The 27953-nt window shown below is 40.5% G+C and overlaps 1 protein-coding gene across 2 annotated transcripts in view; it reads left to right on the forward strand.

Moving 5' to 3' along the window:
* TNKS2 (tankyrase 2) overlaps nt 1-27953 on the forward strand; it is a 56366-nt gene that overhangs the window by 18399 nt on the left and 10014 nt on the right. The window contains exons 9-23 of one of the 2 annotated variants that reach the window (XM_090056636.1): nt 1545-1666; nt 4211-4302; nt 4385-4463; nt 7303-7474; nt 8236-8315; nt 8857-9002; nt 11076-11241; nt 11629-11848; nt 14331-14440; nt 15186-15374; nt 16073-16325; nt 17054-17136; nt 20427-20547; nt 24005-24102; nt 27589-27663. In XM_090056636.1, the coding sequence (XP_089912762.1) occupies nt 1545-1666; nt 4211-4302; nt 4385-4463; nt 7303-7474; nt 8236-8315; nt 8857-9002; nt 11076-11241; nt 11629-11848; nt 14331-14440; nt 15186-15374; nt 16073-16325; nt 17054-17136; nt 20427-20547; nt 24005-24102; nt 27589-27663 (2006 nt within the window). The remainder of the gene's footprint in view (nt 1-1544; nt 1667-4210; nt 4303-4384; nt 4464-7302; nt 7475-8235; nt 8316-8856; nt 9003-11075; nt 11242-11628; nt 11849-14330; nt 14441-15185; nt 15375-16072; nt 16326-17053; nt 17137-20426; nt 20548-24004; nt 24103-27588; nt 27664-27953) is intronic. The other variant, XM_090056638.1, reaches the window with a different exon arrangement.

Consider the following 27953-nt stretch of genomic DNA (forward strand, 5'->3'; position numbering starts at 1 on the left):
AAAATGTTCACATTTTGCAAGTAACTGTCTAATGTTTGCCGGGAGACTTGTTTCCATTTAGTTTAAAAAAGAATAATAGTTTCAAGTGAAAACAGAGCAGTTCCTCCAGCCTTAAACGTATTTTCGTTCAGTTTTACAGTCCTTTTGCTAAAACGAAGCGTGGATTTTCTTCCCTGAAACTGGTTTTTCCCTGCAAACTCTCTCTATGATCTCTCCAAAACCTGTTCTCCTTAAGATCAATTCATGATTTCTCCTGAATTGTTTCGGCAAGCTGGATTTGAACAAAAGAAAAAGTTGAATTACTTATTGCAGGGGTCAGCAATGTTTTTGGGCAGTGCGCTAAAAACACCTGCAACTTCAACTTGTAAGGTATTGGTGTGCTGGGTAGGATGGTAGGGGAGCTGTGAGGGGCCTGATCCTTGGGGCAGTGCAGCCTCGGCCCCTTTTCCACCATTTGCTCCAAGGCTTGTGTGCACCCGCTGCCAGCAACATGCTGGGCCACCCCAGTGCAGCTGCTTGCAGCTTCCCAGGTGCTTGCCACAGCTAGCCCAGGCTGCTCATACCAGGCAGCAAGGAGGCTGCAAGCAGCTGTACTGGGGTCTATGGTGCCCTGGCCTGGCTTGTAGCTGGTATGTAGGTCCACGCACCCCTGGAAGTGGATGACAGGAAAGAGACAGGAGCTGCTATTGCCACAACAAAAACCAGGCCCCTTGAAGCTCCTCTGCAATCTGCCCCAAGACACACATGCCAAGGGTTGCCTATCCCTCACTTCAAATAAATTTATGCTGAAGATGTTAAGTGCTACTGTTGGTTGTTTTTATTGAGTTCTAAAGTGGTAAATTGAAGCAAGGATTCTTTCAGGGATAATTAAGGAATTGTACTTATGTCCTGTGAGACCCCTGGCAGACATTCAGTATAAAAGATCTGATCTGCGATCCCAACAGTTATACCTCCTATCACAGCACAGATGAATGGCAGGAAGCACAGTTGGGGCTCAGATACCAAGTGCTCCCTAACCTTGGGCTCTTCCTGCACTTGCAAGTACCAAGCTGGGGACTGGTACTTCTGTGGCTTGGAGTGTCAGTGAGCTGTTTGTTGCTCCCAGCTGCAGTAGCACACCAGAGTCTTGAAGGGCTTCAGTGCACTCCTAAGTTTGGGAGTAGCCACATGTTCAATATAAGGCTTGATGAGAACCAGCCTAGTTGTTATACATTTTGTGAAATAACTTTGTGGCTTATTTCCTGTTTTATCATACCATTAATTTCTTGTACATGAATGTGGCTGGGCTATCAACACGTAATTTACTAGTCAGTCATGTCTTAAGTGTAACATCTGTCAAAGGCCTGAGTGAACAAACAGTGATTTTTCTCAAAACTTAAAATTGCTGTGCTGTATCCATTTAATGGACATAGTTGTTCAGTTAACTTAGAAAAGTACTTCTAAGTTCTCTCCCAATCCCTGAAACAAGTATTTCCCATTCTGGAAGCTGCCAGTCCTCGTGATTCCTTTCACACAGATATTTAAAAATAAACCTTCTTTTCTAGATGAATTCAAAGGTCACTCACTACTACAGGCTGCACGAGAATCAGATGTAGCTCGTATCAAAAAGCATCTGTCTTTGGAGACAGTGAACTTCAAGCATCCTCAAACGCATGAGACAGCATTGGTAATATTTCAGATGTGATTTTTTTTTTTTCATTGATTTAAGATATTTTGTGGGTGACTGAAAAAGTAAGGGATACTTTAAAACTGTTGATCCCTGATTATTTTTTTTTTGACCCCTTCAGGTAAAAGAGACTGGGGAATCTAGTATAAAATAAATAATCAGGACAGTAAATGTGTTCTTGTTTTAACATGTTTATTCCTGTCAATTTTTACAGAATAACTCATTCTCATGATATCAGTGAATTTGAAACTAGTCTGCTTCTTTTTTCAAGGTTTCCTCCTTCACTGGTCATCTTCTCATTTCCTTCCATGAAATACTTAACATTTCAGTCTCTTGTTTTTGTATCACTTACCAGTCTTTTAGCTAAGGTCAGGTATAAGTGTGCATGTTTTTAAAGTTAAACTTTTCTTCACTTTTTGCCTCTCTTTCTAATCCTTTCAGGTGGCTTTAGTAGTTCTGTCACTTTAGAAGTTTGCATCACATTTTTATTTCATATACTCTTCAAGTGTAATTGCTGAATTAAGGTAATAATGATAAACCCATTTCCAATAGAAGTTGCTGCAGTATAACAGTAGACATTCCCTATTCCTCATTTCATTCCTGACACGGGCAATCATCCTGACTTTTTTTTATTTAGAACCCAGCCAGTTCTTGATCTAGGTGTAAAATATAAACATATTCAGAAACCCTTTCATCTGCTAATTTTAGTAATTATTTTAATTATAGAATTTTGGGTTGATCATTACCAATCTGACTTTGATTTTCACAACTTATCTTGCTTGCATTTGCATGCTGATAAATATTGGGGATACAGGAGAGGAAATGGCAAGTAAGTAAAAGAAAAAAAAGGTTAGCACAGAAGACATAATATTATGTAAAATTTCATAAGCCCATCATAGCATTTATAGTTGTTTGAAAACAGTATTCACATTCAGCCATGGTATATATAGGACCAACTCCTGTTTCTTCCAGTGTCTTTTTGAATACCAGAAATTAATTTTGCCTGTTAAGTCTAGTCAAGTGTTAATGGCCTGGATTTAGATTATTTTCCCTATATATTTTTGTAAGAAATTAGCTAAAAAAGTGTAGGTAGTTATTTAAAAGTTGTATAAGAATTCAGCCCTCATGCTTAAAACCTTTTGTGGTCTGATACCCAGTTAAAATATAGTATATAAATGTTGGTTCCATTCAGTTCACTGGCAATAGTCCTTTTGATATTTTTTTTTTTGCACTGAGGATCTCATTCAGGATATGCAAATAATTGTTCCATCTGTGTAATGAACATAAACTGCAAGATCCTAAAGTCCTCGGTGCACTCATACCAAACTTCATGACGTAGCAAAGTAATGAGAATCTCCCCTATGCTCTAAAATTAGACTGCTTCCTGGTGGGGCAAGCAGGAGGGGCAGGGTGACTTGGTATCAACCATGGCATCCTTTTTTGTAGCTTATTAAATATACAGTATCTCTCTATCTACTGATTGCCTCTGCCCCTGCTTACAGTTGTAATTTTTTTTTATTCTGGAACTGTTAACAAGGTGGAGATAAACACTTGTGGTTAATTATTGATCTACAGTAATGGTTGTTTGGAAGTTAAGATAAGATGAAGAACATGGAGATGTTTGTCCTTTTTCCTTATTCACTGTAATGTGGAGCAAGTCAATTAATCTCTGCCTATTTCTCTTGTCTTTAAAATGAAGGTGGTCACTTGCCCATGAGTACTGAGGCTAAATTATTTGTATTAAAATGCTTTGAGATCAGTTTCTGTGAGAGATTTCCATAGTGTGTCACCTTATTATATACATGCCCATATTTGTCTTTCATTATTTTTTATATTCCCTTTAGTAAAATCATAGTTAGTTTTGTATGTTAAGAATTACCAGTCCTCTGGGAGTAAGGTATAACACAAGTGTAAAAGTAGTAACACTTGCTTTTGTGATTACATAGTTCTACCACTGAACAGATCAGCCTAGTTGGGATACAAAAAGATTGATTTAATAGATGTGACTAACAAAGAGTATATGTTTGCCTTTTGATATTTTCAGTGTTCATAAGACAACAAAAGCCCATATAAGTTATTTAGTACAATATAAATCATGGCAGCATGGTGTCTGCTGCTTTAAAAATAGTTTTCACAAACTGGCAGCAGTAGATCTCCTTAAAGATATCTAAAAACCAATGTTGGCTAAAAAAGGGCTTATACCTTTCTATCCTATTGTCTCTTTTAAAAGTGATTCCTTTTGTTACCTAGCTTCTTTACCTACCGTTATTTATTCATTTCCTGAGTTACTTAGTTCTCAATTCAGTAGTTTCACCTCTAAGAGTTAGAAATTGAGGCCTCAGTGCTGGATTGGGGAGTAATAGTACAAATTCCTGAGCCTATATAGCAGTTTCATTCAACAAATAGGCCTCTGTCAGTCTTATAATAGATCCTGACACACAATAAAGATCCCAATGTACAATCTAGCTTTAATTTGCACTTAATGAACAAGTAAGAAAATATATTTAATGAACGCTATTAATGCAACAGTTCTATAATATTTAGCACTGTGCAGCTGCATCTCCATACCCCAAGAGAAAGCAAGTATGTGAATTACTGCTGAGAAAAGGAGCCAACGTCAATGAAAAGACAAAAGAGTGAGTGTTCTTATGAATGCTTTTAAGTGATTAGAAGGAATTTTGTAGAATACAACTTAATTGCAAAAATTTGTTTTAAAAGCTTCTTGACACCTCTCCATGTGGCATCAGAAAAGGCTCATAATGATGTAGTAGAAGTGGTTGTAAAGCATGAAGCGAAGGTATGAGTTACTAATTATTTTTCTTTGTTTGCTAAGATTATGCTAAAACACATTTTATAGGTAATGTTGAACTTGACTGAAGCCTGTGAGTTTTATACAGTTACTTCTTAAAATATACATGTTTATAGATATAAAACAGACACTTATACAGCATTATCTGTATAGGTTTCATGATTTTGCATTCCATTATATGGAATACAGGGTAGTTTATACTCAATACTGATACTGTCATTAACAGTGCACGAAAAAAGTATTTAGTTCTTTATTATGCAGTAGTAGTATTGAATCTGTTCTAGAAGAATGGACTGGAGAGGAGGAGATAGTGAGTGAAAATAACATGCAAGGGGTCTGGATCTTAAATGAAGAGAGAAAATGGAGAGAGCTGGAAATGCTTTTGCAAAAATTAAGATGAAGTCAATATACTGCAAAAATTATATAACAGGGTTGTCAAATTATGGTCCACAGATCAGAGCTGCCCTCCTCCACCCCACACCCCTCCCCTGCAGCTTGGAGAATGGGCAGTGAGTTGCAGCCAGGGCAACAGAAGAGACATCACCAGGGTACTGCTGCTTGCCTAATTTGGTTTATTCACTCTGCTGCAGCAAGGAAGGCGCAGGGTCCTGCTGCACACCTTTTCCCATCTATTCTCTCTACAGAAGAATATGGAGATTAGCAGCCCATGGCAGGTACTAGGTCACAAGCAGCAGCCTGCCAAACCTGCTGTAACATGTAATTTGGTCAGGTTTGGGGTTTTTTTGCATAGGAGAAGAATGGAAATAGGTCCATTGTATCATACTTCAGTCACAGGAGGTGGCCGAAGTAAGAGTTGGGGCTCTTGCTTGTGAGCCAGGTAAATTTACAGCTTGTGGGACTTAACCAATCATTCTTAATTTACTGTTTATTCATAGATAGCTATGAAACGGAATTCTGGTTGCTCAGTGTAAGCAGTTTTCAGAAAAAAAGCAATTTCTGAGCAGTCTTTCAAAATTTCCTCCATTTCTTTCAAGTGTCAAATACTGTATAAACTCAAATTCAGGATCAGGTGTCCCCCCTGTTCGTGTACGGCCCCTCCCTTCCCCTGACCCAGCGGATTGCTGGGGAATGTCATCTTGGATTTGAGTACCAACCTGGGGCAGCTGCTGCTCCAGGGCTGGATCTGGAACCACAGCTGTTGCCTGCCCTGGGCTGGAGACAAAGCCAGAGCTACTGCATAGGGTAAGTGGTGGGAAGTAGGGCACAGGAGCCAGGGGAAGCGGGGACAAGGAGCAGGGTGGCAGGTCACCTGGCCTTTCCCATCTCTCCTCCACCTGCTGCTAGCTCCCTGCCACTGCTTTCCCTTACCACCACAGCTGTCAGGAAGATTAACTTTAATATGACCTTCAATAATAACAGATTTATAATTTTCCATGTGTAGAATCTAATTATTGTGGGGGCTACCTTTAAGTTGAAGCCTTTGGGTAGATCCAGTATGTTACTGAAATTCAGTAACCTCCTTGTAAGGTTAAGAAAAATATTTGGAACATCTCTTTATATCAGTAGAGAATTTTAACAACTTCCTTTTTATACTTTCTAAGTTACATTTCAGTAGTCCAACATCCCTCTAACATCACTGGATTTTTAGTAATCATTTTTTCTTCTGAAGCTGCAGGTACTTTTCAAGAGCTATCAGTAGCTTAAGGTTGAATGTCAAAGAGAGATTCTGCATATTCTTCTAGTCTAAATTCTGTCTTGAGGAGAGAGCTGCTTTTTTAATTCTGAACATAACTTTTTCATTAAAAAGAGCCACTGGTCTTGTACTGCGGGGGAAGTTATCCTAAGCTTCCGTAAGTTACCCTTATCCTCATCACTCAACTCCCCACACTTATTCTTCCCTAGCACCTTATATAGACTATGCTGTTCTATCTAGCAACAGTGATGATAGTAGGGACATCAGGCAGTGGGCTGATCAAGTAGTGAGTGGGCACTCTGTCTCATGGTGGACTGCATAGTCATTCAGGGGCTTTGTCCCTTTTGGCTCTTTAAGCTGGCAGGTCTACTTTGGCTGATTTATGAAGTGAACAGAAAACAGGCTTCCATTGCATAATGTGAGTGGAAGTAGAGGCCTGGGCTGCTTCCCATCAGAAGCTTATGAAACAAATGAATCACCAGGCAGTTGATAGTACCTAAAATCCTTCACTTCACTCAGCACCTTAATCATACTTCTCATCCTTTTATGCTTCTGGAGTTGTAGAAGGGATGGGAAGATTGTCATCAGTGTTCTTCCTGCAATAGTGCTGTGACAGTGACTGGCACAGCTACAGCATAGCAGCTAGCTGTGTCCCAAACTCAGTGAGAACTAAAACTAAGTAAAGTTGGTAATTTGGAGAGTTGGAATAAATTTTGTCAGGATTGATTACTGCCATTGATTCCTTTCCACTATTTTCTCACCACTATCTATAGGTCCAAACTAAATATATTGGGAAATGTTTAGAAAAATCATTCTCTGCACCATATCAACTTGACAGATTTCATTTTATGGAATGATTCCCAACCCTTCACCTATCAACATATACCAGTTGTTACTAGCTGTTGTTACAGCAGAGGTAGAGGCCCAACTGTATCACTTTTACCATTAGTGGCTAAATTATATTTTCATGCTTTACAGAGTATTTTTGCATGGAAACAGGGATCAAATTTGCTTTTTTAATAAAAACCAAGATACTCTTTAAGGGCCTGGAGGTCAGCTCTGTTGACAGCATGTTTGGTCTAAAATTCCATGTGATCATTTGTGAATATAAGGCCTTTTTGGTGGACTTAATTCCTGTCAAAAGACATTCTTAAGGTTCTCTGTTCTCTTTAGGTTAATGCATTGGATAATCTTGGTCAGACTTCTCTACATCGAGCTGCCCATTATGGCCATCTTCAGACATGCAGATTGTTGTTGAGCTCTGGATGTGATCCATCCATTGTGTCGCTGCAGGGTTTCACAGCTTTACAAATGGGGAATGAGAGTGTGCAGCAACTACTACAAGGTACTACTGTACTTTTGTTTAAAATAGTGTAATGTTTTGTTTCACTTGCATCAGTAGGCAGTAAGGGATGGCACTGAGATGAATTATAGAGGCAGTTTGTATGCTTGGCTCACCTGCAAAAGGAAAATGGCAAAATTTTATGTAAGTTTAGTAGAGTTCGTTCTTACAGCCAGAGTTGCATGTAATGTGCTGCTGCTGCCGTTTGCTGTGGTTGATGCTGGCCCTTGTATTATCCCACAGTGGTCTGTTTCCAGGATTGTATTACAGTAATTGGCAGTTTATTCTAACATAGTGGTGTCTGCCACCTAGAGTCAAGTTGAAGAAACGCTGAGGAGAAACCTATTGTAAAGTGAAGGTAAATAGTGGCCACTTTTGCTTTACTTTTGTGACCACAGGTAAGAGGGTATACACAGTTCTCAGATTTTTCACTGAATAAAAACCTGAATAGTAATAAGCTCAATAAATAAGCATCTGGATCACTAAAATTCTCAAACTGAACATGTCATTAACTGGGTCTACAGTATTTCATAATAGCGGAAATAACAATGCTGAAAGCAAATGTAATATTGCTCTGGAAACCTGTAAGTACCAGGTTACAACTACCAGCTACAGTTCAAGGTATATGTGAGGTAAATTGACTGGTATATTTTGAGATGTGTTAAAGGGCAGTTCCTGAAATGCTATTTGGTCTGATTTTAAGTGCTTATTCTTGCTGAAGAAGTTTTTAAATTAGAGACAAGTAATCTTCATTTATTTTATAGAAGGCATCCCATTAGGTAATTCGGATGCAGATCGACAATTACTAGAAGCTGCAAAGGCTGGAGATGTAGACACTGTAAAAGTAAGGTTACAACTGTATTTTGTGCTATCTACACAAGGGCATATCTTGTCAAACCATGACAATATTTTCTAAAACAGAAAAAAGCTTTCCTGTCTAAGTACCATAGAACCATAGTTTTTACCCGATTCCCTCATGGTGCGCAAAAGCTTCATCTGATAAAAAAAAAAAAAACAAAAAAACAATTTGATGTGGGCCAATTCTGAAGTCTTCAGTTCTTAATTGGAAAGAACTTAGTATTGTCCATAGGTGTGGATTAAAAGAGAGGAAAGGAATTGTTTTAATTCTTTGCTCTTGGAGTTGCAGAACCCCCCTAATGAAAGTTATGGCAATTAATCTTGACTTTATCCTGAATGTCAGGGGAAATTAATTTTTATCTATGTGTTATTTAGGGATGTTAAATTTTCTGTTTTTGGGGGTGGGGGGAAGTGTTTTTGTTTGTTTGTTTGTTTGTTTTAAAGAATACGCACAATAACTAGTATTTGCATGTTTGAATGTCAGCTATATGTATAGTGATATATGTTTTGGTTCTTGGCCTCCACAGAAGTTATGTACGGTTCAGAGTGTGAACTGCAGGGACATTGAGGGACGTCAGTCCACACCGCTGCACTTTGCAGCAGGATATAATAGGGTGTCTGTAGTTGAGTATCTTCTTCAGCATGGAGCTGATGTTCATGCAAAAGATAAAGGGTGAGTACTCATTTTATGTTTATTTGGCAGATGTGGTTGGTGTTTTTGTGTTAGTTGTAAGCCTTTGAGTTCTGCTAGGTGGTTCATATTCTGTATACAGTAAAAGCTGTGTTAACTGGCAGTTTATTAACCGGCATCCAAGTGACACGGCACAAGTGAAACCATAAATACCACTTCCAGGGGACTTTCCTTTTTGCCGCCGTGAGCTGAGGTTTTTTTTGCCACTTTTTTGGCCCACAGCAGCCCACGGCAAAGCAGCCTGTGCAGGAAAAAGCAGCCTGCACGGAGCCCCGCTCCCGGTCCCCGGGCACACTGACACCGGGGAGTGCACCAGATGGTGCACATTTGATTACCCGGAATATTTGATTAACCGGCGTGCCCCATTCCCAAGGGATGCCAGATAACAGAGCGTCTACTGTACTTACATTCATAGATGCTAGGGTTGGAAGGGACCTCAACAGATCATCGAGTCCGATCCCCTGACCTGGGCAGGAAAGAGTGCTGGGGTCAGATGACTCCAGACAAATGCCTATCCAGCCTCTTAAAGACCTCCAAGGTAGGGGAGAGCACCACCTCCCTTAGAAGCCCGTTCCAAATTCTGGCCATCCTAATCGTGAACAAGTTCTTTCTAATGTCCAGCCTAAATCTTTTCTCTGTCAGTTTGTGACCATTCTTCATTGTTACTGCAAGAGGCACCCTGGTGAACAGAGGATCTCCGGTTCCTTGCTGCACCCCCCCCCCCACCCCAATGAATTTGTAGGCAGCCACAAGATCACCTCTCAGCGTTCTTTTTGCGGAGGCTGAGGAGATCCAGGTCCCTTAATTTCTCCTCATAGAGCTTGACCTGAAAACCCTTAATGATACAAGTGACCCTTCTCGAGGATATCCACATCCTTCTTAAAGTGCAGTGCCCAAAACTGGATGCAATACTGCAACTGCAGTCTGACCAATACTGCATAGAGGGGATGTATCATCTCCTTGGCAGTATTTGTCATGCATCTGCTAATGCATGATGAAGTGTGGTTAGCTTTTGCTGATGATTTCATCACACTGATGACTCATGTTCATCTTGGAGTCCTCTGTTACTCCAAGATTCCTTTCCACTTCTGTGCTGCGGAGAGGCTCACTTCCCAGCCAGTAGGTATGCTGGATATTTTTATGCCCTAGACGCAGTATTCTGCATTTGTCCTTGTTGAACTGCATCCTGTTGTGTTCTGCCCACTTTTCCAACCTGTCCAGGTCCGCCTGCAATTCCCTGCCCTCCGGTGTGTTCACTTCTCCCCACATTTTAGTATCATCTGCAAACTTGGACCAAGTACACTTCATGCCCACATCCAAGTCACTGATAAAGACATTGAAGAGTACAGGTCCAAGGACTGAGCCCTGAAGGACCCCACTGCCCACATCCTTCCAGGTCAATATCAACCCATCCACCACCACTCTCTGGATGTGACCCCCCAAGCCAATTTGCCACCCACCAGACTGTCTAATCTTCAGACATTTCCTATTTCTTTGGAATACCTGTGTAATACCAAAGGAAAATATCATTTTGTAGTATTTTTAGGACCTGAAAATATAACTAGCATATAGTTTGTAAGAAGTGAATTATGTAATTCTGGCAAGTCAAAAAAACATTTTTCTCATTTCTCACACTTTTCACATCTAAAGAGTATGTATGTTAGCTGTTGGGATTAGTACATTATTGTTCTTGTTAATGCTGTCAGTTTAATTGACACGAGAAATAGCGAGCAGCTTTTCCTAAAGGTTTAAAAATAAGTATTTTTTCCTGAGGAAGATGTGTGTGAAATGCAATAAATACCTTAATCTTACAGTAGCACTAGCTATATAGATAGCTGCTTTTCATTTTTATTTGTTTCTTTTCAGAAGTTCAGGAGATCTGTAATTATGTTCAACAATAGAGTAGAATATTTATGGTAGTATGTGTTATTCCTAAGAATGAGGTTTGTTTTATATCGAATATTGAAAATGCAAATTAGAGTTTCTTTTGATACAAAATGTAAAACCTAAATGTAATATGTATTAAGAAATGTTTGCTTAAATCATGTTTTTTAGTGGACTTGTCCCATTGCACAATGCTTGCTCCTATGGTCACTATGAAGTAGCAGAACTCCTTGTTAAACATGGTGCAGTTGTAAACGTAGCTGATTTGTGGAAGTTCACTCCCTTACATGAAGCTGCAGCAAAAGGGAAATATGAGATCTGCAAACTTCTATTACAGGTACTTTGCATGTTAAGGAGAAGGAGGTTAACAATGGAATTTACATTATTTAAACATTTCATTTTAATAATTTCGGCAGGGCTCCTTTAAAAACCTGCATTTTATTTTGAGGGCTCCAACTGATCATTATCAAACAGGTAAATTTTAAAAATGAAATACAGCTAAAAGGAACACTGTCCTTCGTTAGAACACTGTGTTGAGTCTTTTGGACTCTTGGATATATTATAGCTTTTCTATACACAGATTGAACATGAATTGAAATAAATTGAGTGAGATGTGTAAGAACACGGAAGTCTTACTTTGCTTATATATGCTATGAAAAAGTTGTGAAAAATGAGATGAATACACAGCACCCTCCAGATTTATTTATTTTTTTTATGTTCACAGCATGGGGCTGACCCAACGAAGAAAAACCGAGATGGAAATACTCCTTTGGATCTTGTTAAAGATGGTGATACAGATATTCAGGACCTGCTTAGAGGAGATGCAGCTTTGCTAGATGCTGCCAAGAAGGGGTGTTTGGCCCGAGTAAAAAAGTTGTGTTCACCTGGCAACGTGAATTGTCGTGATACCCAAGGACGGCACTCAACACCACTACATTTGGCAGGTTAGAGCTTTTAACTTCCAAATATGCAGCTGATTTTATTAGGTTCATTGAAAAGAAATGTTGTATTGTAACTGTGTTGACTGGTGAGTCTTACTAGAATGAGCACCATCATGCATTGTTGTTAGTGGAACTGAGATTCTGTGCTCCCATCACTTAAATCAGTCACTATTTCTCTACATTATGATAAGGAGCATATTTAGGCTGTTCTTTCCAAAGGGTGCCAGCACTTTTGTTAGTCAAATGCGTAAAGCCCAATTTTCCCTTAGTGAAGACAGCTTCTGTGATCTTAGGAGGCAGAGAAGAGCTTCTGTTGCCCATCCTTATGCTCAGACACAGGAACTGCTGTTATCTTTTTGGTGTTCCAGACCCTAGATTTTACATGGGAGAGGGGACAGACAGGTAAATCCCACTGACAGTCACAATTTCTAACTTTCTGACTGCCCAAAACCTGCCACAGGTTGCCATCCAGAGGATTTAAGGAATGAAGAGAAAAGGACTTAGGTGAGGTGAATTTGCATGTGGTTGAGACATCTAATGCTTAAATATTTTTTAAGGCAATTAAAAAGCCTAGTAAGAAGTTAATAGACAATCTTTGCTTTGCCCATTAAATTACCATATTTACTGAATGTCACAGGACAGCAGGGCACTGTGAGTGTATCAATTTGGTTGCAGGCTGGCTGGGTGCTGCAACTGTATCAGTTACTGGGCTGTTTGGTTTGGGATTGAGGAGGCGGAGCTGGGAGTGAAGCAAAGACAAGTTTCACTTACAATAGTAAAGACAAATTTTACTTATAGCAGCAAAATAGCAACAAAAATGTTTAAACAGCAAAATATGATTTACACGTATAACAGTTAATAAAAAGGTTAACTAGTAAACAGACAATATAGCAATAAAAGTTAAATTGGCACTAATAATAAAAACAGACAGACAAATTGACGAAGAGTTCACATTTGGTTAGCAATTTATCGATAGTCCCTTAGCACCAGGTACACGTCAAGCTGATCCAGTGAAGTCGGACACTGTTGGAGGGAGCACTGGGGAAGGTCCTTCAGTCAGGATCTGGTCCTTGCTCACACTGGGAGTCTGGAGTCCAGCCTTGTAACAGTAATGACCATTCTGTTCCGTCCTTCCTGCTGGTCACCTGATGTGCATGTTCCTTTATATCCTGTCCTGTGCTAATCTGTTGGCTTTAGAGCCACTCACAATCTTGCCCTACAGCTGTTTACCCTATGGGGTTAAAAGGTGTTAGAAATTATTATAATAGATTACTGCCTAAACTTGGGTTTACCCAATAAGCAAATCACACCACATCACTTTGGGGTCTGAGATTAGCATTTTTCCCTACCTAAGTGCAACCCACTCGGAATTTTTTGAAATGTGTTAATTATACCTTGTGGTCAGGTTTGTCAGTTTAGTGACCTTTAAGCAAAAATTGTTAGATCAGCTAAAGTTTGCAGTTTTGTTTTCTAGTTCTGCTTCTTGGGGCCCATGTTAGTCTTACAATTGGTACAGACAGTTAATTTTAACATTACAGTTATGCTTCTGACTGAGAGGATACGTCTGCGGGAAATAATCTTGCAAGCTGTGCCTTAGCTAATGTTAACTATATGCCATTACCAGATGCTTTCAAGAAGCAAATCTTTTTTTTTGCTATAAGTTGCTCATTAACACCTTTGGTTCTGACCATCACAACTGAATCAAAGATGAGTTTGAATTTAAGATGCCCGTGCTCCCCCATAATTAGATTTTATATGTGGAAGATTATGTTCGTGTCCGTCTGTCTCCCCCACCTCCCTCTCCCCCATTTCAGTGAGGGAACAGGCAGCTTGACAGGCATCCCCTGGGCCCCCCTGCCTGCACCATGAACCTAGCCATTTGTTCTCCCTGCTGCAGCTCTTGCCCCAGCCCCAGCCAGGTAGTGGGGGCAGCTCCCGCCCCTGGCTGGGTCTAAACTGGAGTTTCCAGTTCCAAACTGGAGCCTGAGCTAGAGTCAGCGATTCCCTACTACTCTGTGGTTTTCCCTAGACACCCTGTCCCTCCCCTGTACCACATGATCTCCTCTGTGTTCTCTCCTCCGTGTTCCCATGGGTCATCTTGACCTGCACTGGCCAAACAGCAGCAGCAATATTAGCAGTTTGAGCCCTAGCCATGGAAAAGCTTTATACTCAGAATCAGAAGTCTATTAAGTGCAGGCTGTTCACACCATGATTTTCAAAGACGTTGGTTTTTTCCTTGTGTTTTAGTTATTCATATATTAAAATCATGTGATAGATTGGCATAATGCTCATTTAACCCATAACTAAATGTCTTCAACTAGCACTGAGAATAGTCCAAGAATTCTGTGAACAAAGTGGATTTGGCCATTTTTTTGGTGAGCTTGCCACCCCAATATGATTAAAAACAGCCAAGTGAACTTGTTATAACAATGACACTGGTTTCTCTGAGGACTTCTATATTCTCTCTTCCTTTACTACCTGTTAGCTGGTTACAACAATTTGGAGGTTGCAGAGTACCTGTTACAGCATGGAGCTGATGTGAATGCACAGGATAAAGGAGGTCTGATACCTTTACATAATGCAGCATCTTATGGGGTAAGTGCCTTTATCCTTTTACCTTCTTAGAAAAAAATTGAAGTTTTAAAAACAGAAATGAGATGCTGCTTTTATTTATGTGAATGCTGTGGTTTGTTTGATTATCTGTTTATATAAAAACGTAAGTTGTTGTTTTTTTTTTAATCTCATTTGTAATTAAAACTTATAACTTGATCACACACTTAGCCGACTGCAAATGTGGGGACTTTAAATTTGTGAAAACATCATTGGAATGTATTGTGCTTGAAAGGGTCATTCAGAAACTTATAAAATCAAGCAGTTCTGGAGACATCTTGTAAATTTGTTTTTCCTGTATGCATGCTGCTAGAATTTCACCGGTGAGGTTTTTAACTTCTGTGACTGATCTTTGTAAGATTTCAGCCATATGTGAACCCAAAACATAAAATGGTACCCTTCTGTATTTGGAACCAGCCTGGAATATAAATAGTTTAAATCCATTTAGAGCCAGGGATCTGAATTAAAGTACCCCCACCTCAAAGAGTTGAGATTTGGAGTTATGATTTGGTCCCATCTCTGTGTTTACAGAAGAAAATGCCTTAATTGTACATTGGTACATTAGGACTAAGCTCTTCTGTTTTGTGAGAGTTTACTTTTTCATATTACAATTCAGATCAGTTCTAGGAAAATCAGATGAAAAGTTACACAAAAGTGTATATAATAATTCTGAGGGATACAAGATATTAAATTAGCATTCCAGAACGTAACAGGATATTTTATTTTCCAGCACGTAGATGTAGCAGCTTTACTTATAAAGTATAATGCCTGTGTGAATGCTACAGACAAATGGGCTTTCACACCTTTGCATGAAGCAGCCCAGAAAGGAAGGACACAACTTTGTGCCTTGTTATTGGCACATGGGGCTGATCCTACTCTGAAAAACCAAGAAGGACAAACACCTTTAGACCTGGTCACTGTAAGTGATGGGATCTTTGGGGAGATCTGTGGTTAGCTGCTGTTAATGGCTGCTCAGCTTTTTTCCTGGCACCAAATTTTAAACAGTGAGCTTCTGTGCAAATTGTGAACACTTTGGATTCTCTAGTGTTTATACAGGCTTGGTTCCAAAGGCCTAATACACTTTCATTTATCTACTTTTTCTGTTCTGTAGCTTAAGACTGCTATAAAACTCTTGTAATTGCATAATGAAGAAAGAAAATCAATGGTTAATTTTGTTCCAGAATTTACGCTTAGTACTTCTACATCTTGCTTATAATAGTTATTTTGCCTGACACTAGACCACGAAAATTGCTTTAGCAGCAAAATGTAAATAAATTTTATAAATTATAATATCCTTCCCATTTTATAATACTTAGCGTGGCTGTTTAAGATGTTATTATAATGCAATCAAATGCTGCACCTTAAGTAAATGAGTAATAAGTTTTGTTGTCTCTTTTGTGTGTAACCCTATGCAAGTTTTTAGAAATAACAAAAAAGGATTAAATCTTGGTGCATGGTAGACTTTTTGTTTAGAGCTTTTCAAAATAGAAAAATATTTCTATAAAAACTCACTTGCAGATTATTTGAAATGTGATACTTAGCATTAGCTTTTTTTCTAGGAAAATCTTTGAATAGAAAGTTTTTCTTCACTTTAATGAACTGTCTTTTGATATTTAGGCAGACGATGTTAGCGCACTGTTGACAGCAGCCATGCCTCTTTCTGCATTGCCATCTTGTTACAAACCTCAGGTTATAAATGTATCTCAAACTACGGGACCCACGGCTGAACCCTTGTCTTCCGTTCCATCCAGCCCATCCAACTTGTCAGCTGCTAGTAGCCTTGACAACTTGTCTGGTAGCTTTTCTGAACTCCCATCTGTTGTTGCTACAAATGGTGCAGAAGGGGCTACAGTGTTAGAAAAAAAAGAAGGTGAGGTTTTCTAAGATGTGAATTATTGCCTCTTAAATTGTTTAAGGTATTCAGTGGCTATGGGCTTCATTCATTCATCATTCATTGAGAAGATTTTCACTGTTTTTACATAATTTGGGTGGGTTTTCTAAGTATTCCTTAATTGTCAACAGAATTTCTAGTTCTGTTTTATATCCCCATTCGTTCTGTGTTTTTTTTTTTCCAAGCTTAACGTGATGAGTGAGGTCTAAAAGTTCCATATTTTTGGAGACCTTTAAAATGTCTTCAATTCTACAAGCGCACACCCCTCCCCCCCCTTGCAACCTTTTTACTGGTAAATAAGAATTTTTTTTTTTTTTTTTGCTAGAAATCAAGTTTATCAATACTTCTATTGGTACAGACTTTTTATAAACAATTAATTTCTGGATTCTAAACAATTGCTTTTAAATTAGCCATCTTGAGAAGGTTGCTTATGTAGCTTTTGTTCACTATATAGAAATACAGTATTGGTTGCTGAAGAGTTGCCTTTTTATTTTATTTTTTTTAAAGAGCCTAGCACATTCTAGTTGGGTTTCACGAGAAACGATAATTGTCACATTAGGAATTTGACTATTTATTTTTAATGTTTGCAAGTTTGTTTGCTTGTTCACTTTTTAAGAATTCTTGTATTTCCCCTTATTGCAACAGTATAATGTGTAGCATTGTAGAAAGTACAGTTATGCATGTAATTTATAAGCTGTTATGTTCAGTTCCAGGTGTAGATTTTAGTATAAATCAATTTGTGAGGAATCTTGGACTCGAACATCTGATTGACATATTTGAAAGAGAGCAGGTAAGTAGTATTTCTGTGCACCACTTTGCAGCCTAAAAAGGAGGAATGACAGGACTCTGCTAGGGATTATAGCATTAAGGCTGTCGTACTTACTGGGTCAGGCCAAAAATTCATCTAGCCCTGTCTCCTGTCACTGACAGTGATCAAATGCCTTAGTGCAGTGGTTCTCAACCATTTTCAATTCAAGACAGCCCCTCCATGGCTTTTGTGTATTGGGCGGCACCCAGTTAAAAAAAACTAATGTATATATTACAGTGCTTACCTCCTTGCAGAGGGGCTGGTCATTGGGGGACAGGGAATTGGCCAGGCAGGGACAAGCCTGAACCTCCACTTTTTTTTTGCCTCTGATTTGTTTCCTCACACCTTGGGGCAGCCTTCAGAAGATCTTGCAACACCCCAGAGTGCCCCATCACCCTGGCTTAGAATCACTGCTTTACAGCAGTGGGGCCAGCCTTTTGGCAGGTGTCACAAATTAGGCCCTGTGCCCTCACCAAGTACCACTCTGATCCCCTTGCCCTGCCTGATCCATCACACTGCTTCCAGCTCCTTGCCTAATCTGCTGCTCTGCATTCAGCTTTTCCCTGATCTGCCATGTGCCCCACACACAAGCTGTCCATCCACTTGTGGCACATGTGCTGCAGATTGGCCACCCTACTTTAGAGGACGAATATAAGAACATAACACACAAAGCAATCCATTCCCTTTCTTACCCTTCCAAGTTACCATCAGTCAGAGGTTTAGGAGTGTCCTAAGCCTGACTTTTTTTTAATTAGTCCCTGATGGACCTATCCTTCATAAATTTGTCTAATCTCTTTTTGAATCCAGTTAGGCTATTGGCCTCAGCCTCCTCAGTTGCCTGTGACAGTGAGTTCCACAAGTTAATTACAGATTTGCTTTTTTATACATGAGTAAAAAAAGTACTTCCTCTTGTTTGTTTGACACCTCCTCTCTGATAATTTCACCAAGCTCCCTCTAGTTTCTGTTTTATGAGACTTAGCACTTGTTTTCTATTCAATTTTTCTGCATCATTTGTAATTTCTGTAAACCTCTACTATATCCTGCCTCAGTCTTTATTCCAAGCTAAAACGTCATAGTCCTTTCATTGTCTTCTTGCATGGAAGCCATTTCATACAGTTATCTTTGTTACATTACTCTGTAGTAGGATTGGAGTGCTGCTGTAACTGTGATAGCCCATGAAATATGTGAGAAGCAAGGTTTTTTGTTTTGTTTTTTGGTACTCAAAAATTTGTCTTACATGTTTTCCAGCTGGATAGCTGGTTCAGTAAAATGTGCCACCAAAAAACACCTTGTTTCTGGTCTTTCTGATATAGATCTATATCTTTTTGAAATGGAGCTATCAGAACCACATTTACCTGAATCCAAGACAACTTCGAAGTTAAGACAGCCCCCAAATAATTAGATTCTACACACGGACAGTTTATAAATTTGTGGTTATTTTCCATGAATAGAATCTTAACTATTTGGGGGGTGGGGGTCATTTTAATTTTTTCCCCCATCCCCTCCACTGCTACAACAGGGAAAGCAGTAGCTTGCAGGAATGAGGGCATTTGCCTGAATCCTATCCTGTGCCTCCACCCACCCACCCCACTATCTGCACCCCCTGTTGCCTGCCTGCCCTGCAGCTCCTGGTCCTGTGCCCCTCATCCTTTGCAGCCTCACCCCCCCCCCACAGCCACTTACCATCCATCATAGTTCTGGTCCCATTCTAATCTGGGATGCAGACCATGTGGTAGCTCAGGCTCCAGCCACGCCATACACTAGAGTTTGTAGCAGCAGGAGCTCTGGCCCTGGGTTGCCAGAGCTGCCTGCCATTGTCACTACTGCATGGCTTGGCCAGTACCAGAGTTACCGTGTGCTCTGTGCCCTGAGCCGAAGTCATAAAATCATAGAAGTAGGGTCAGAAGGGACCTTTATAGATGTTCAAGTCCGACCCCCTGCCAGGGCAGGAGAAAAAAAAAAAACTGGGCTCAAATGATCCCAGCTAGGTAGGCATCAAGCCTCCTCTTAAAGACCCCCGGGGTAGGAGCCAGCACCACTTCCCTTCGAAGTTGGTTCCAGATCCTAGCCACCCTAACTGTGAAGTAGTTCTTACGGATGTCTAATCTAAACCTACTCTCCAACAACTTGTGGCCGTTATTCCTTACAATTGAGGGTAAGCGGTGGGGCAGGGAGAGGTGGCAGGAGAGCAGGAGGCCCTCAAATTCAGGACAGTGGTTCCTCCCCCCATGTAAAAGGACATGGAAAAGGGGCACACCTCATCTTGGAATTGAGTAATTACAGTACTTAAGATGTGAATGCACAACAACTTTTATATAAATGACATCATGGTGATGATTCCTGTTTAGTTTTCAGTTCCTTTCCTAATGATTCCTAGCACTGTATTGGTTATATTCATCCCTGTTGTTTTTTTGCTTTCAAATAGGATAAATAGCTTTTTAAGGAAAATCAGAGAAGCAAAGTCAGGGAGAAGTGTCATTAAAACATTCAGAGTCCAACCAGTGTTGCTTGTTGCCAAAAAGGCAAAGTCATTCTGTTTTAACAAGATTGTCCTCAGTAATGCTTCCCTGCTCAGCCATGTGAGGCCCTAGCTGGAGCACACTGTCTTGTTTTGAACACCATGCTCTGGGAAAAAAATTGGGCAAAATGAAGAAAGTCTAGAGGGACCAAACAAAAGTCATAAGAGTTTAAAAAATATGAACTGTGAGAAGTTGAATGAATTAGGTTGGTTTAGTTTAGGAAGGGGAAAACAGTTAATAAAATACGTTACAGTTCATTATAAAGGGGATAGTGAATAGTTCTCCTGATGATAGACAAATAATTGCTTTAATTTACAACAAAAGAAAGTTGAATTAGTAAATATAAGAATAATTGCACACTAAAACTTACCTGGGGAAGTTGTGTGATATCCATTCTATTCCAATAATGGATGAGACAAAGATCTTGTCACAAATAGTTTTAGGTACAATTGGTCCTGCCTCAGAGCAAGGGAAGGACTAGACAGCCTGCCAAGGTCGCATCCAGCTCTACGTTTCTGTGACTTCTGATTTTAATTTAATACATTTATGTTGAAACTCCTTATGTTTTTGTTTTTCTAATCGGCTTGCTAATGTATCTGCACATTTGTGTTTTAGATTTAACATTATGCCACTTGGATACTTTTATGCTGTTAATTCTCTTTTGAATTATTTGCATTTAGTTGAACACTACTATTAAGTGTTCATTAAAATGTATGCAGCAGTCTAAACTAATTATATTGTTCTTTGCTCTAGATAACATTGGATGTATTGGTTGAAATGGGACACAAAGAATTAAAGGAAATTGGAATCAATGCTTATGGTCATAGACATAAAATAATCAAAGGCGTTGAAAGATTGATTTCTGGACAGCAAGGTATGTTTTCACTGATTCAAGATGAAATGCAACTCCTTTAACAGAGGCAATTCCTTATAAACCCTTGGTTTTATCATGTTAAAAAAGTTGGTAGTACAACTATAAAACAAATGTGGAATGTATACCAATCAGATATAAAATGGTGCTCACTGGCCATATATGACCAAAGTCTCATTCAGCTGAAGTTCACATGAGAGCATTTTTTGGTGATAAAAAGGTACTGAATTCAAAACAATTTTTTTAATATTTTGTATTTAGTACCTAGTACCTTTTTTAATACATTGTCATGAGCATAGTCTGTATTGACTTCTGTTTTTTGCAGCAGGTGACTTATAAGCGTTTTGGAATTGGGACCATATTTATTTTATTTTTTTGAATTATCACAACACTTAAACTGTATGCCTGGATGAAGGCCCCTGCTGTATTACGGTGTGCTGTACAAACAGTGTACAGTGCCTAAGATAGGTGATGTAGCATCTTGTGATAAAAGATTCCAGGGGTCTCAATACAATTACTGTTCATGCTCTCACACTTTGTTGGAGGCACTGTGTTCATTTTCTCAGAAGAATGACGGGAGTTTTAATTTTTTTCTTAAAAAGTACAGTCCATGTTTCCAGTGGAGCTGAAATTAACATAGCTGCTTTGTTAGTGGCTTCAGCTTGTACTGAGTTTTATGCTAAAATCTTTTATTTGTGCCACATTGATGCCAGCACAATCCTGGGAATAGCATGCTTCATTTAACTATGACTGCAGAGAAAACAAAAAAGAGCATGCTATTTTTTTTTCCTGTCTTGCAGAAACACTGGCTGCTATTGTCTTGCTGGGTTTCATAGCAATAGAATAAATTAGTTAGAATTGCTAGGATTTATTTCTCTAAAGACACCATCTGTGAATTTTCACTCTGAAGTCTGGGCTCCCTAGCAATGAGAGAGGTGCAATTTCTCAAGCCCTAAATGACTTCTTGCCTTTAAGAGCTACAGTAGTAATGACTATTTACCTGGACCTTTAATAACTCATTTTTTAAAAATTGCATTCAGCATCCTAGGCAGGAGCTGTAACTCTTCATTTGCCAGTCCAGCCCAGTATCAATGGCCCTTTGGAAGCCTAGTTCTGATAGTTTCCCTAGCTCTGAAGATTTTGAGGACTTTTAGAGCACTTGCACACATGCGGAGAGCCTGCTCTGACGGACTGGAAATCCAGCATTTCGGACCAGACTCAATTAATCGAGTCTGCTGGAGAACATAAATTGATGCACTCTGGCAGCCTCACACATCTCATACGTATATTAGCGCACCTCTGCACTGAGAAAATGGAGGTGTTGCACTTTGAGCTAAAACACATTTGATGCGCTTGAGTTCAGAGTACACCGCTGCCATTTTCTCAGCATGGAGGCGCACCGCGCCTCTGCATGTGTTCCTGATGTGCCAGGTGCTTTTAATTAGCGTTGCTCGCATGTCAGAAAGGCATGTAAAAATGCCCTTACTCTCTTGCCTTAAAAGGCCTTTATTTCCATCTATAATTGCGTACTACCTTACCTCAGCATTTCAGTGCTGTGCTTCAAAGCCTTGTTTATTTTAGTGATTAAGCTCTGGTTTCTAGTTCCTAGGGTTCTGGTGCTTCCATGCATTCATACTAGTATTCTGGCACCCTTTCTTAGATACAATATAGCCACTGTTTCATGCACTTTCTTTTGGAGTTTTATTTTGAAGCTTTCCTTAAGGCAAAGCTTCTTGTTTCTACACCCTTTACATAACTTGTTGGGTTCTAACCTCAGACCAGTGAGTGCAGAGCTTTCAGCAGAGTGCAGGTACTTTGAAAAGTATTAACTGACTCCTTTAAAACATACAGGTTTGTGGCAGAAAACGCTGGTGGAATACCGTGTGTTGAGCTGCAACTTGCTACCAAGAACCTCAGTATCCATCTGTAGCCACCTGCTAGTGTATCCTGGGCAGGCCATTTTACAAAACCGCCTAGAGCACATCAGGCTCTATTTTTACAACCCCATTCCAACTTGCATGTAATTCCTGATAAAGAACTGGCAACAGCCTCTGCATTAAATCCCACTGTCTTTATTTGCAAATTCAGAGCTTGCCTACAAAAAATTGTCTTTGGAGAATTAGCATCAGGCTCTGTCGTCTTGGAGTTGAGGACCACTTTTACATTTTTGTCAGTGCCAGCTTCCTATTCTGCTCCAAGTTTTGAGGCAGAAATACTCGCCTACCAAAGTGGTGGATGAGATGCATAACCCAATTATTTCAGTGTGGCAGGCATGTTCCTGTGCAGAGGTCAGAGCTTGCAATTCAAGTGTCAATTTATCCTGTGTATGTTTCCTTCAGCTTTAATACCAGAGGTTTGTGGTACCTTTTACACAGAGGATCTGGTTGCAATGGTTATCACAGTGACTGGATTTCAGTAGTACTGTCTCAAATAGTCCAGGTATCTGCCAAGAACAGTGTGGCAGCCCTATCAGGAATACATCATCCATAGTCTTTCTGCCTTAGGATGTTTCAGCAGTGCACAACGATATGCCTGTGGGCAGAAGATGCTATCATGCCCAGGACTTTGTGTGTGTAGTTTCTACAACATACACAAGTTGGACATATGCAGTTTGGCATGAGATGATTGAATCAGCATGTTCTAGGCACTTTTGCATACTCCTGCCCATCTGATACAGGAAAAGTCATGGTCTGAGCAAGAAAAATTACTCATGTCATGCAGAATGAGCCATATTTAGCAAGACATGTCTTTTTTACTGTAGAGATGCTCAAATGTGTATGTATACTAGTTTTTTCTGCTAGCAAGAGTTCAGACAAAGTGAAGGAAACGGGAAAACTTGAGGTGCTACTTTGAGTCTGTGCATTCTACTCCCAACTGGACCCTGTGCCAACAGTGTCCATTCAGGTTTGGGCATGTGCTACCCTGTTTCCAGTTTGGAGTAGTAATGTGCATGAAGCAGTGCAGTATATTTTGAGCATATTGCTCTCAGGCTTAGTAAATCTGCATTCTGATCATCGCTAAATTGACTAAAGGACTTGGAGGTCCAGGGAGATGCATAAGCCCTTGGGTTGGTGAGAGAAGTTGGCTTATGCAGTTGGCCATCTCCGGATGCCTTGGGGACCAGTGCATTTAGAAAGTGGAAGTCCTGCCTGTCTTCAGCTAGGGAGCTTTATACGAAGGGCTGAGCCTCTTGTAATTCTGCTCTTCTAAAGATATCTTGCAAACTTGATTTTTTTTTTTTTAAAAACACTAAAATATAAGGCACTTAAGATGCTAGAAGAGCAGCAGAAATGGGACTTAAGTCTCATCTTAATTTTAAATTGAAAAGTTTTAAACCACAAATAGAGGTTTTTTCCCCCTTGCCTCTATCTCTAAATGGTGTCTCAGTATTGAGCTGTTTGTGTTTTTAATTTTGTTCTCTTAAATCTGTATCTGAAACTTATGTTCATGGTATTCATAGGTCTTAACCCATATCTCACTTTGAATACTTCTGGGAGTGGAACAATTCTCATAGATCTCTCTCCTGAAGATAAGGAATTTCAATCAGTGGAGGAGGAGGTATGTGCTGCTCCCTAGTCTCTCCATGAAGTGCCAGTGACAAAAGAATGGGATAGACAGATTGTTCCTGAACTATGTAGTAATACGCTAATAAGTTGCCAAGCATAATAATTTAGAACTTGCATCAAGACACTTCCATTTTCCTTCTTATCTGTGCTGTTCCACTGTCCATTGTTGGAACTCATTTGCCTTTCCAACATATGTCACCACTTGTTAACTTAGCTTGTCTTCAACTGGAGAGGTTATTTCTTCAACAGAGAAATGTAGCCATTTTCTTGTATTCCAGAGCTAGATTCTAATCATTTATTACTTCCTCTGTATTCTCTCCTCAGGAGTTGAAGTATTTCACAGTACAGAATTCTTAAGTAAACACAATCAGTTGAAGAGTGGCAAACTAATGTAAATTGAGAAATACCATATTTAATCAATTACAAGACAAGGTTTTTTTCTCCCAAATCAGCATGGAGAGGGGAAAGCCCCTTGTCTTACTTTTGCATACAAGGAAACCTCATTAGATACATTTGTCAATTGCTAAAATGCTGCAAAAAGCAGTATGTGCTCAGTAAGGGGAACCATGTATGCAGTTGATTAAATGCTGCCAACCCTAAGCATAACTATAAAATGCATGCCCTGTATTGCGCAGACATGCTGATGGGGAAACTACACTTTTTTTTTTAAATTTTGGCTGCTGACAGACATGAAAAAACCTAGCGTCTGTATAGATCGGGCGCTTCAGCAGGGCTTTTAGTGCTTTTATCTAAAGCTTATTCAAAGAGCTGTTAAGTAAAAGCACCAAAAAGGCCCACTGAAGTGTGCAATCGATACAGACGTTGGGTGAGCCAGGTCAGACTAAGACAGTGCCTCTTCTGGGCATGCACTGTGCTTGACGTGGGGGCACACCAAGCTTAAAGTAAAGCACTGGTTTATTTGAGGGGGGTTTTGTGGGGGCAGTTCCATGTCTAAGCAGCATTTGTGTCTCAGGCAAAATCGGCCCAATCTGTTCCGAATTCTGTTCATGAAGCAGAGCTCAGTTATTCAAGTCTGTGGCACTACTACCAATAAGTATCTTACCTCCCAGACTCTTCAGCCTGAGGCTTCAGATATTTGCAAATCCATGTTAGGCATCCTACGTGCAAGCCCTAAGCCCAGAGGCCTTGGAGTTCAGATGCCCCCTTGTCTCACTTGGCCCTGGCCAAAAGGCCAAAGGAGCAAGCTAGAGGGAACATCCAAGAGAAGGTGTGGGCAAAATATGGCCTACAGGCTGGATTCAGCCCATGAAGGTGCTTTGTCTGGCCTGCAGTGGGTCCCTTGGTCCCACCTGGCTGTGGTGCATCCTGCTGCCCTCTGGGCATGCAGTGGGACTGGGGCAGCTCTGTGGCTGGACTGCCTTCCTAGGCAGCCCAGGCAGCAGTGGCTCCTTCAGGGCTGCTGCTGCCCACTGCTGGTCACAGCCCCGTCGTACTGGTGGGGACCCACATATGCAGCCCGCACCTGGCACACCCAACACCACCTCCGAGCTCACCTGTTCAGGTGCAGCAGTGGCTGCTGGGCAGAAACTTGTTTAGTGCAAGGGAAATGTGGCCTCTCCCCCTTGCAGCTGCTGGGCAATTCTTAGTGTAGCCATCTGTGCTGCGCTGGGCTTCGCTGCAGCTCTGCTGCTGTCACCACTGCCCCTGGGTTGCCTGGTCCATGTGCTAATGTTTGAATTATACTATATAATTTGGGGGGTTTTTCCTGTTCCAAGATGGCAAATGCCATTACCAAAAAGCAGTACTTCTGGGGGCAAGGGGCAGGACTTCTGGCAGCAAAGGTAAGTGTTTAGGGGATGAGACTTCCAGTCCCAAGATGGCAGCCAGGGAGCAGAGCACTTGCCAAGGAGTGGGGCCACCTTTTTTTGGCTCTTGATAGCTCACCAAAGCTCATTAAGCAGCCCTCAAACAAAAATAATTGCTCAACCCTGCCCAAGACCAATCCCTTGTCACCATAAATTGTATAGCTGAGAGTCTTGCATTTGGAGACTCTCACAGGAGGCAGTCCATCTGAGTGCAATTCCCCTCAGCACTGATGCTTTTTCAAGTCATAGTGAGCCACTACATTACATAAATTTCTATTTCTTCTTTACTTCCACAGCTGAGCCATGCCTTTCTTTCCCATTTCCAATTATTCCTGTTTCTTCCCCAGCCTTAAATGTCTGGGGCAACATCACCAAACGGGACTCCAAACAGTTCACCCAGAATCCTTCCGTCACCCCATCTCTCAGCCTGGCTCACATGATTGGCATAGCCCCATCCTTTATGAGGTGGAGCCAGATCAGGTTGCCCTGCATCTCATATGCATACAAATTTTTAGAGGATTTCAGGATTCATGACTAGAATACACAGTTCCAGTCATGAGCTGGGGGCTAGTTAGCACATGGATTCTGCGTTGGGGGTATATGGAGTACACACACATACTAAGTAGTGCTGAGCTATGGGATCATAATGTCTTAAAATGCTGTTGACTCAGGGCCCAACCCATGAACTATATAGTAAATCATGAGCCTTTTGGATTTATCATGCATAGTTGGTACAAAGTGCTGCTTAAAAATGTATTTACGGGAGTAGCTGTGCCAAACCTTGCAGCAGTTTCAAAGAAGGTAACAGTTCATCCAGAATTGATTCATAAGTGAACCAGCGCTCTTTCCTGACCAGGGTGGGAATGGGGAATGATCTATTGAGGTCCCTTCCAACCCTAACAACTATGAAAGTCTATGGGTACTCTGTGCAAATTACTACAGCTATGTTTGTTTTAATGTCAGTGTTTTCAAATTTGCTTCTCACTTCCATGTGCTCAGGGAGAGTAGGGTCTAACAATAGGGGCGGGGGAGAAGCTGCTGGGGAAAGGCAGAGAACATAGGGGCTACCTGACTCCCTGCCAGATGTATTTTCCCTGCTGTAGCAGTGGGAGAAGAATAAATTCAAGTCAAACCTTCAATATTCTATTCCTGGAAAATTGTAACAAGTATTCCATATACAGAATCTGATTATTAGGGGGTTGTCTTGTATTCAGGGTCATATTATTTTCAAGCAAAGTATGTGAGTTCTATTGAGCTTCTGTAGAAATATCACAAAATCTGTTCTTCATGGATTCAGTGCTAACTTTTAGAATGGTTTAAAGCAGTGGAGCCAACCTTTTTTGGCAGGTTGGCCCCACTGCTTTTGGTGCCACATTAGCCTCTCACCCTCCCCAGGTGCCACTCTGATACCCTTCCCATTCCCAATTTGTTGCCTTGTTTTCTGTTCCCATCCCTATGCTCCCTGCCTGATCTGCTGCTTTGCTTTCTGCTTCCTGGCCTATCTGCTGCTGTTCTGTTTATCCTTTCCCTGATCTATTGCATGCCACACACACCCAGAAGTTGCTTATGCCATTTGTGACACTCATGCCACAGGCTGATATTGGAGTATTTGTTTGTTCAGCATTTATAGCCTTAAATGTCTCAATCTTCAGATGCAGAGCACAGTCCGAGAGCACAGAGATGGTGGGCATGCTGGTGGAGTCTTCAACAGATACAACATTCTAAAGGTACCATTCAGATCTCTGAACTTCTTAATGATGAATGTGCTCTGGAACTTTTGGCTGAGAATAACTCTGATTTATACAGGTAAAAATAGCCTTGGCAGGCCCTAAGGAGATCTTCACTACAGCAACACCTTACTTAAAATTATAAGGGGTCTCCTTGCAGCAGTTATTCTTCTTGTATTCAGTGATCCAAAAACAGCTTGCCTGTTTGGGGAAGATGCTCCCTATTTCAGGGGAGGTGCTCCTTACATATTTGTCCCTTTCCACTTTGTTTACTACTTGCTATTTGTCAT

Source organism: Crocodylus siamensis, chromosome 7 (genome assembly GCF_052110815.1).
Source record: "Crocodylus siamensis isolate JL-2025a chromosome 7, ASM5211081v1, whole genome shotgun sequence".
NCBI classification, from domain to species: domain Eukaryota; kingdom Metazoa; phylum Chordata; order Crocodylia; family Crocodylidae; genus Crocodylus; species Crocodylus siamensis.